At 65.0% G+C, this 10,363-nt stretch overlaps 1 protein-coding gene across 1 annotated transcript; it reads left to right on the top strand.

The window, feature by feature from the left end:
* Nucleotides 1-142: 142 nt before the first annotated feature.
* On the top strand, nt 143-10,137 carry AMSG_10679 (uncharacterized protein; the record flags this gene model as incomplete). The annotated part of the gene is made up of 4 exons (XM_013897812.1): nt 143-1,043; nt 1,076-1,134; nt 1,170-2,351; nt 2,402-10,137. The coding sequence occupies 4 exons, from the start codon at nt 143-145 to the stop codon at nt 10,106-10,108; spliced, it is 9,849 nt and encodes a 3,282-aa protein (XP_013753266.1). The 3' UTR covers nt 10,109-10,137.
* Between the last annotated feature and the right edge of the window lie 226 nt (nt 10,138-10,363).

Below are 10,363 nucleotides of genomic sequence, written 5' to 3'. Positions count from 1 at the left end.
CCCCCCCCCCCCCCATCCTCGGCCCCGTGCCAAAAAATGAAAAATTGTCAACTCGCCGCCATCGTGCCACGTGCGCTGGTTTCCGACCACCGACCACCCGTCTCCCCCCCCCCCTTGCCTCCTTGGCTGAACGCGAGGGACCATGGCCAGCAAGACGCGACAGACGACGTATGAGGGATGGGTGGAGAAGAAGCCAGCGACCAAGCGCGGACGGTGGAAGAAGCGGTACCTGACGGTGGACGGAAGCCTTCTGTCCATCTTTGCCTCGCAGGAGGAGGCCGACAAGACGGGCGGCGTGGCGCGGACGGTTCTCCCTCTTGCACACCTCGTCATTGATCCGCATGCACATTCTCGCTTTCCGAAAAAAATCGAAGCCAAAGATGCTGCTCGTACCTTTGCTCTCCTTCCTACGGGCGAGAGCTCAGAGTCGCCTCGTCTCTTTCGCGCTGCAAACGCTGCGGATGCTCAGAAGTGGGCCGAAGCGCTCGGCTTTGCTTGGCCTTCGGACGAGCTTGGTCTTGGCCTCGCGCAGGACGATGTCTATGGCTTGAGGCTCACTCTTGCTGCGTACGGCTTGCCCAAGATGGATTCGGGCTTTCGCGCAAAGTCGGATCCGTACATCGAGATCATGCCCGGGGCGAGGGCCCAGACTGGCATCCCTGCCTCCCCGGCGGAGCTGGTGGCACGGACCGAGGTCCATCTGCAGACGCTCTCGTGCCAATTTGCCCCGCTCGAGCTGGCCAAAGCTGCCATCGGCTCGTCGGGCATGGTCACGCTCGCCGTCTTTGACTGGGACGACGAGCCGCCGATGGACTTTATCGGCCAGGCTGTTGTCGAGCTCGACTCGCTCGCCCGCGTTGGCGCCCACTTTGCTCTTTCCCGCGACGGCGTCCTCCTTCCCAAGGCCTCGCTCAAGGTGGTTGCCGCCGAGCTCATTTCTTCGCCGCTTCCGCCCCCGCTCTCGCAGCCTCCAGTTGCGCTTGTTCTTGACCTCACCGGCGAGAAGCTCGCCAATCGCGATGGCATCGGGGCAAGTCGGACCCGTTTGTCGAGATCGCGTTGCGTAGCGGCGAAGTCATCTTTACCTCGGAAGTTGTGCCCAACTCATCGAGTCCGCACTTTGCGCCCGCTATTGTCTGGCTCCATCATGGGGGCACGTCGGGGGTGAGTGGACCGATCGTAAGGTTGTGGTCAGCGTCTACGACGCCGACGACGATGGCTCTGTTGATCTCATTGGCTCGACCACCACCAGCCTCGGCCAGCTTGCCTTTCCGACCCGCCTCAGCCTCCGGCTGAATCCACGGAGCAAGCCGGACGGTTTCCTTGTGGTCCGTGGCGCACAGCGGGTCAGTGACCTTGGTCAGCTGCCGTCGCCTCCACCGATTGCCGCGCAGTGGGCGCTCGGCATGGGCGCGCCGCCGGCGGCTGTCTCGTTTGGCCTCACCGCGCGGCTCAAGACCAAGCGGACTGTCTTCTTCCAGCTCTCAATCAACGATCCCGGCCTCGCGCTGCCAACTTTCTTCCGCTCGCCACAGGAGAGCGGGAAGGAGGTCACTTTTGGCGGGGCGCGGGTGTGGCTTCCACCGGGCATCAGCCCAACGACCTCGTTGCTGTTGGATGTGTACGAGGCCAAGGCCAACGGGTGCCACAAGCTGCTCGGTGTTGTCGCGGTCACCGTTGCCCAGCTCGAATCGCCGCACGCATCGCTCCGGCTGCTCAGCCCGGGTACGGGCAAGTTCTACGGCGCGCTCAGTGTGATGGGCCTCGACTGGGAGCAACTCCCACAACGAGCAAGTGCGGTGGATGAGGCTGACGGAGCTGGGCCAAGCGGAGGCGCCTCAGCTCCGCTCGCCTACCGACTGGCGGTGCGCGGCGCCAAGCTGGCGCGTATGGATGGACCGATGGGCAAGTCGGACCCGTTCTTCGAGGTCATCAAGCTGAGTCCGGAGCTTGCCCGCCGCAAAGGACCGTCCGATCTCCACTCGGGCTCAGCTGCGAGCGGCGGCATCATTCTCTACCGCTCGGAGACGGTGGCCAAGAGCCTCTCGCCGCAGTGGCGGCCGTTTGTTCTCAACATGGCTGACGTCGGCGAGCTAACGACTCCGCTCGAGATTGTGGTCTTTGACTCGGACAAGGACGGGACGCACGACTCGCTCGGTGCCTACCGCACCACCCTCAGCGAACTGCTCCTCAGCGTCCCATTCGAGTATCCGCTCCACGATGCCAACGTCGAGCCGGCCTACGGCGTTGTCGCCTACCCGACCGCCAAATCGCGCGGCGCCTTTGTTGTCGATGCCATTCAGCCATGCGAGCCCGCGACCGCTGCAAATGACATCTCCGGTGTCCGAGTCGTCTGCGCTGGCAACAAGATCTCGCCACGCAAAGGCGGCGCCTTTTCGAGCTGTGGGCCCTTGGCCGCCGCGATCCGGCCTCAGGCTCGCCGGGCCTTCTACTGTACGTCTCCGAGCCCGCGGGGCCCAAGACCAAGGCCCCGCAGTGGGCGCCGTTTGTGCTTCCGGCTGCTGCGGTCGGCGGCGCTGACGCCGAGTTTGAGATCCGCATCTATGACCGTGGCGTCAAGGCCGCGCCGCACACGCCGCTTGGCGCGCTCCGCTGCACTCTCTCCGACTGGCTCAAGGGCTCGTTCCTCCGCCCCATCAAGCTCCCTTGTCATGGCGCCGACGAGTCGTCCGGCTCGTGGGCGGTTGCCTCGATGGAGACGCTGCTCACTCCGGGCGAGCTTGCCGATGTCGGCGACGTGGCGGTTGCTGGTGAGCAGTGGGCTAACGCAGTGCCTGCTGGCTCGGACCTTGTTCTTGATCTCAAGCTCCGCGACTTGGCGCGGGTTGGCTCGAACAGCAACGCGGACCCATTCCTCGAGATTGCGGTCGGCTCGGCTACGGTCGCCCGGACACCTCCGGTCACTGGCGTCCGCTCCGCGCACTTCCCAGGCCTTGTTGTTCCAGGAGCGGCGCTGGAGGCTGCCCCAGCAGCAGACATCGTCGTCCGGGTCTGGGACTTTGAGCCCGATGGGAAGCACAATCTGATGGGCACCGTTGCACTGAGTCGGACACAAATTGTCCAGTCGTGGACTGAGGTGCCCATCAAGGCGGCTGGTGATGACGCCTCGCTTGGCAAGCTTGTTGTTGTCTCGGCCAGCGGTGCGGCTGCGGAGAATCGCACCGGAGCCGAGAGTCAGATGGCGACGCTTGTGCCGACTCTTCTGATTGCCGGTCCTCGTCGTGGAGTGGCCGACATGGCTGTGGTCTACGAGGTCATCGACACTTGCCGTGCGCCAGTGACGCTCTTTGTCAGCGAACCAGTGAGCGTGGGCCCCGTCGCCCAGCGGGCGTTCAAGTCGGATCCCAAACACGAGGCCGTGCTCCCACGGGTGCAGCTGGACACGAGAGCTATCCGCAAAGGCAAGCCTGTCACACTCGCAATCCGGCTTAGAGGCATTCTCGGCGGCGGCGGTGGCGTTGTCGATCTCGGGAGTCTCCATGGGACCATGGCCGACTGGGCTTTGGGTCCGAGCCGCTGGCCGGTGGTGGAGAGCGAGGCTGGATGGAGCGTCACGCTTGCGATGACGACAGTGCCGGAAGACGAGAGTGCCCCGATTGGGTCGGCAAACTGGGTGCTGCCGACGACCGGCATGGTCCGTATCGCGGTCTCTGTTCTCTCGTCGGGCGACGTGGGCGAGGACGCGCTTGTTTTCCTTAACGTCGCCAACCGAGCCGGTCAGTTGCTTGCCCGATCGACGCCGGTTTGTGCTGGGAGCGAGCCTGCCCTCATCTGGCTTGGTGCTTCGACGCGCAACTCGGAGCGTGTTCGAGTCTCGATCCGCAGCGCGTCCTCGCCCGCTAGCGGTAGCTTCCCGGCCGTCCACTCGGAGGACTGGGCGGTGGCACTGTGCGAGCTGGTTGATCCGAGCGCCCGCAGAGCTGCTCGGTACCACCTGATTGCCCCAGGAGTTGGTGTTGCGGCCCGGGTTGTGGATACTGCCACGAACGAGAGCGTGGATGCTAGCGCGCGTGGTGGCGTCGCAGCCCAGCTGGCTGCTGTTGCTGGTGATGCGGCTGCCGCCGGGCGCCCGGTGGCGATCAAGGTGGGCTGGGCCCAGGCGCACGCATCGGCTGGGCCCGGCTCCCGGATATGGTTTACTGCCATGGTTGATGACGTTCTCGCTGCGCACAGTTGGCCGGTGACAGTTGATGCGACCGGGCGTGGCGTGTGGGAGAGTGCCGAGATGCTGCTGGCCCCGGTGGCGGTCGACGACGAGACCAGCGTTTCTGTCCAGGTGTGGGAAGAGGCGGAGCTTGTTGGCTGCGGACGAACAACGCTGGGCGAGTTGGCAATGGCGCCGTGGGCGACAGTTGCTCTGATCACCGGGGCTTTGTGGGCAAACGCATCGAGCACGCTCTGCTTTGCCGGTGCCGATACCGCCGGAGCGGTCTCGCTCGCACTGGTGGTCGCGAGTGAGGCCAGCGTCCAGGCTACCCATCGTGAGCTGCTTGACGCGGTCCGACTCGGAATCCGGGTCAGCAGGCTCTCGCTTGGCAAACGCGGGCGTGCGTTCCTGGAAGTCTCGGCCAGGCGATCGCTGGTGTACAGGAGCGAGGTGGTCGAGGTCCGTCGCGGCGGTTGTGACTTTGCGCCACTTACGCTCCGCGCGCCAGCAAGCCACTGCGAGCTCGAGGTGGCGATATGGAGGTTTGAACCATCTGGGGCTCACGAGACGGTTGCCAAAGTGCAGACTACGGTCCGCGAAGTGCGCGAGATCGGGACGGCACCGATGTGCTTTGTGGCTGCGGGTGTAGTGCTTGAGGTGGTCGAGGTGTCGCCTGCCGACGTGAGCGAGGCAGTTAGCCGACCGGTAGCGGTGACACTCACGCCGTCGGCGTACAAGCTGGCCAACCTCGACGGGATGCGCGGCAAGTCTGACCCGTTCTTCACGATCAAGTGCGGGCCAAACTTGGTGCACCGGTCGCGGGTGGTGAAGAACAACCTGAGTCCAAGCTGGGCGCCGTTTGTGGTCGACCTGGGCGAGGTGAGCGGGCGCGATCTCCAGGTGGTTGTCTACGACGCTGACGGCGATGGTGATCACGACGAGATCGGTGGATGGCTGGTGAGCGAGGCATCACTCTGCGCGGGAAGCTGGGTCTCTGGCTCTCTCACTTGCAGCGACCGGCGCGGGCCGCAGGGCCGGATGCAGTTTGAGGTGTCCAAGTACGACAGCGTGGCCGCCGCCGAGGCTGCGGCAGCGGAGTCTGGCGGCGGAGTGGCGGTGCCGGCAGAGAGCCTCGGGATCGAGGTCGAGATTGGCGGCAACAAGCTCAATACCAGCGGCACGTTTGTGGTCATCGAGAACGCGTCCGGACTAGTGGTGGCGAGGTCTGAGGTTGTCAGCAAGACCAAGGGCGCGAGCTACGGGACGTTCCGGATCGAGGCCGAGGCGCTGGGCGGGAGCGTGGCGGACGGCATGCTGAATGTGGCGATGTACAGTGCGGACAAGCGCGGCGACCATGAGCTGCTGGGACGTGTGGGTGCGAGCGTGCGCGAGCTGCAGTACGCACCGCTGACCAAGGCGATCAAGGTTTATGATCGCAACGAGTCTGCGGGCGCGATGGTGTTTGTGGCGATGCGGCCTGTGCTGGAGCCGAGAGACGAGGGCGGAGCATCGGGCGGCCTGAGCGTGGTGCGGCTCTCATGCGTTTCGCTCGACAACCTTGACTCTGCTTTGGGCAAGTCTGATCCATTTGCTGAAGTATGGGCTGGCGACGAGCTGCTGCATGTCACGCCGGTGGTGATGAACCAGCTCTCGCCGAAGTGGCCGCCGTTTGCGCTGGAGAGTGTACCGCCAACGCTCAAGGTGGTTGTCTACGACTTTGATAACGACGGAAAGCACGACAAGATTGGCGAGGCCGAGGTCAAGGTGACCGATGTCTGTGCCGGCCCGTGGTATCTGACTGCCCTCAGGCGTGCACAGGTGCAGGCTGGTAGTACCGGTGGCCTGTGTGTTAGTATCGAGCACAACGCCGGCGCAGGGTGTCCCGAGCCCAAGATTCGGGCATCAGATGTGCTGGTGCGCGCGGCAAGCGGCGAGGCGATCGGCATTGCGCTAACGCTTGCCGCGTACAAGCCGAGCTCGAGCTCGAGCGCGTGCGACGGCGTGGGTGTGTGGCGTGCGATAGCGGACGGCAAGTGCGTGGCAACGAGCACGAGCGATGTGCTCGTGGTGCCTGTGGCGAGCCTCAAACGCTCGCTGACGTTTACGCTTGAGCGGGCGGTGGTGAGCCGGCTGGCTGGCCTCAAGAAGCTTGGTATTGGGACGGTGTCGATGCCACACGCGCTGCTGGAGCGGTGCCGGGTTACGATGAGTGGAGGATGGGCCAGGAGCGTCGACGTGTGGACCGATGGCAGCGTAGGCGTGACCGAAGTGGAGCTGCCGGCGCTGCAGGATCCGCTCGCACCGCGGGCGGATGCGGTGACACTCAGTGTGGTGTTTGAGGCACAGGAGCCCTCCGAGGTTGACCGGTTCTGGATGGAGGTTCGGAGCGAGACGTGCGGGGTTGTGTGGTGGACTAATGCTGCGGCATCGGGCGAGGCTTGGGCGCCGATGACGGTGCCGGCCGGCGAGATCAGCGTCCGGGTGGGGCGGGCCGAGTCGAGCCCAACCGGGCTTCGATGCGGGCAGTGGAGCGTTGTAGTCAAGACTCGAGTGCCAGACGAGGTGGCGTTCCTCCCGTGGGGGGTTGAGGTCCCGGGATGGGGCGGGCTGCACGTAGTGGCGAGCTCGGCTGTCGCCGAGCTGCCGTTCCCGCTGCCGCGGCAGGCGATGCCGGCGACGGCGCGAGAGGCGGATGCGACCGGAGGATACCCGGGCATTTACCTGGCACGAGTGCGAGGAGCCGTTGTTGGCGGGCGGTACAAGCTAGTGTCGGGACTCGGAACCGAGACGGTGGTGGCGTCTGCGATGGCGGTTGTGGATGCGCTTGGAGAGGGCGGTGAATGTGAGCTTGTGTTCCGCGATCTTGTGCTACCGGCGGCGACGGATCTTGCGAGCGAAAACCGACTGATGATGGTGGCGTGCGATGCCGACGGATGCCTGGCGGTGCAACACTCGTGCCATTTTGACGTGGTGCCCGATCTGTGCCTGGCACCGAATCGGAGCGAGCTGTACTGGTGGAGCGGCTTTGGCAAGTTGTCGGGTGTGCTGGCGATGCAGGAGCTGAGGTACGATGCGGAGGTCGCAGGTTCAGGTGAGCCGAGTCCGGCGCTATCGCTGTGGATCGAGGGCACGGTGGGTACACCTGGTGGGTATATGGAGCTCGGGGTGCCCGGAGTGAGAGGTGCGGTGTACCGATCGCGGAGAGCCGGGAGCGATTACCGGGTGTCTGGGCACGCGGCCCGTGTTGCGGCGTCTGGATGGACGGGCATGGAACTGCGGGTGTACGGACCAGACGGCGTGATGATGGACTCGACGCGTGTGACACCGGCGCTGTTTGCGGCGGCGGCGCCTGGGCTCCGGCACGTAGCAGAAATGCGTGGCGGTAGCATACAGATGACACTGGTGAGTGGCGAGGCTGGCGAGACCGGCGACGACGACGGTGTGCGCCCGGCGTGGGACGAGGGGTATGTGCTCTCTGTCACTGCGGGCGGGATCGGTGTCAAGGATGGAACACGGCTGAAGGCTGTTGTGCTCGATGCGGGGCAGCGAGATGTGCTCGGGGTCGGCATGAGCACGGGGGTGGTGTCGGGCCAGGCCGAGTGGCGGGCACTGTGTGTGAGCGCGGCGCCCGGGTCGCAGGTCTTTGTCCGGATCGTTGCGATCACGCCATCGTGGGAGATGAGGACTGTGCTGGACGGAGAGCTTGACGTTGCTGACGCAACGCTGACATGGGACTACGCGTGGCGCGGCAGTAGGAAGCGAAATGGGTACCTGACGATTCATCGCGCTGTGGCCGGCCCGGCAGACGGCGGGCGCGAGAGCGGCGAGGGAGTGATCATTCCGTTGGCACGGGTGCATGGGCTGAAGAGTTCGGGCGACAAGTCTGTGATGTTTCGGACAGATCAGTGGCACTCGGCTGTGTTTGCCGGCGGTGCAGAGGTGTACGAGCTGCAGCAGGTGGTGGCATCGACAGGTGTTGAGCTTGAAGCGGTTGAGGTGGACAGGAACGGCACGCAGCAAGTGGTGGGCCGTGTGACGCTCGACGTGTCTGCGATCGGATTCCCGCAGAGCCGTGGTGGAGTGGTGATGACGGATGACGGGAGCAACGTGGTGGGCATGATGGCGATCGCGACTGAGCCGCCAATGGCGTTTGTGAGCGTGAGCGAGGCTGTCGCCGCCGCTGCTGCTGCGCTACCATGGCGCAGCGATGCCGACGGCGGTGCGGTGGTGGTCAGCCTTGGCTGCAGCAATCTACCGTCGCACGACAGCCTCTCTGCGAGTGATCCGTTCTTGGTTGTACGTGGCGTGTGCGGAGTGGTGCATGTGAGCGGTATGCAGAAGAACGCGAGCAACGCCGAGTTTAGCGAGTTGCGCATCCCGCTGGCGGCGCTGCCTGTTGTGGTCGAGGTGTGGGACTGGGATAGCAACGGCGACCACGATCTGGTGGGCCGGGTGGCGTGGACAAACCAAGTGCTCGGGCTCGGCGGAGTTGGTCCGCCGCTCCGACTTGAGCGCGCGGCGCATGGGACGATGCGGGTGACACGGCTGGTGTTTGATCCGGAGCCGATGGGCGAGCAGTCGGAGACTGTGACAGTGTTTGTGCGCGAGGCCGGAGCGCGCCCAAGCGGGTTTGTGCAGCTGAGCATGGACGGTGAGGTCTGGTGTCGGACGCTGGGCAGCGCGATATCTGTGCGCGAGGGTGTGGGAGTAACGCTTCCGGCTGCAAGCGCAAGTACAAGCAGCGTGCGGATCGAGGTGCTCGACGGCAAGGATCGGAGCAGACGCGGGGCGATGGAGGTGCCGCTGGGCACGATCCTGGCGCGTGCACGCGGCGAGGCGCACCGGTACGGCCTGCGGCGCGACAGCGGACAAATGGTTGGGGCCGACGTGTGGTGGACGGACGACGCGCGCGACGGATGCATGCCGCTGGACGAGCGGGTGTGCGATGAGCGCTGGCTCTCTTCTACGGTGCTGCGGTGCACGACGCGCGGTGAGTGGGCCAATGCGGCGAGCGTGGAGGTGTGGACAGAGGACGGCAAAGCACTGGCGCGGAGCTTTGGCAGCAATGCCAAGTGGGTGGCGACTTTGGCGTGCGACGCGGCGCTGACTGTGGTTGTGGGCGGGGCGCGGAACCGGGTGACGATGGCCAACTTGCTTGCTGGCGGCGGAGTGGCCTCGGGCGGGGTGGTGCAGATTGTGTCGCTGAGCGAGGTTGTGGCGGGTGCGGCGACGGAGATGTCGAACGGATGCGGAGTGTGTCTGTCTGCGACGCTCGAAGGCGCCGCGGTGGTCAAGGGCGCGGCTGCGCTGCAGCCTGTGGTGATGCGGGTAGATGGGCGGGTGGTGTATGAGAGCGCGCCCGGAGCGGTCAAGATGAGCGAAATGGAGGTTGTGGTGGGGAAGCAAGCGCTCGACCGCGGTGTGGAGGTTTGCTACGGCGAGGCGAGCTTTGACACGACGCTGCGGATGATGGCTGTGGCCAGCGGAGGGAGCGGGGCACGGTTCAGCTTTGGCGAAAGCGGAGCGTCACTGGTAATGAGCAGCTGTGTGGTGATGGAGGGCGAGGTGCGCGGAAGTATCATGAGTGTGGCGGTCCGGCGGCTGACGATGAGCGGGATGCCGACAGAGGCGATCTCTGTGGTTCTCCGGGCGCTGGTGAACGGTGCTGAGATCGGGCGAAGCGGCGAGCTGGACAACAACGGAAGCAGCAGCGAGCTTGCGATTGCGCACGGATTTGAAGTGGGAGACATCGAGCTTGTGGTGTCGCTTGCAGACGATGAGGCGCGCGAAGTCGGCCGGGCGCATGTCGGACTGCAGGCTGTGGCAGCGCAGCGGCGTGCGATCGAGGCAAGCGTGGTTGATGGGACCAAGGTCGGCGTTGTGACCGGATACGTGGGATCCGGAGTGGTGGTGGTGGATGAGTGGCGGTGGGTTTGGTAGGTAAACAATACACGCTATCTGCTACAGGAGGCGTTCGCGCGGGCGGAGCCAGTGGGTGATCTGCGGGACGATGCTGTGGCGAGCAGCAACGACACGCTCCCCCCGACCCCGGAAAAAAACGCTGTTCAAGAACCTGACGCCCAACAGCATCCGTCCACTACTCTGTCACATGTCGGCCCTCCTCCTCTCCCCTCCCCCTCCACTTCCTCCATCCATCTCTCCTTCTCTTCCCCTCGCCCGTTTCCTCCCCCCCCC

Source organism: Thecamonas trahens (genome assembly GCF_000142905.1).
Source record: "Thecamonas trahens ATCC 50062 unplaced genomic scaffold supercont1.63, whole genome shotgun sequence".
NCBI lineage: Eukaryota > Apusomonadida > Apusomonadidae > Thecamonas > Thecamonas trahens.
This window is presented reverse-complemented; position numbering and strand designations above follow the sequence as displayed.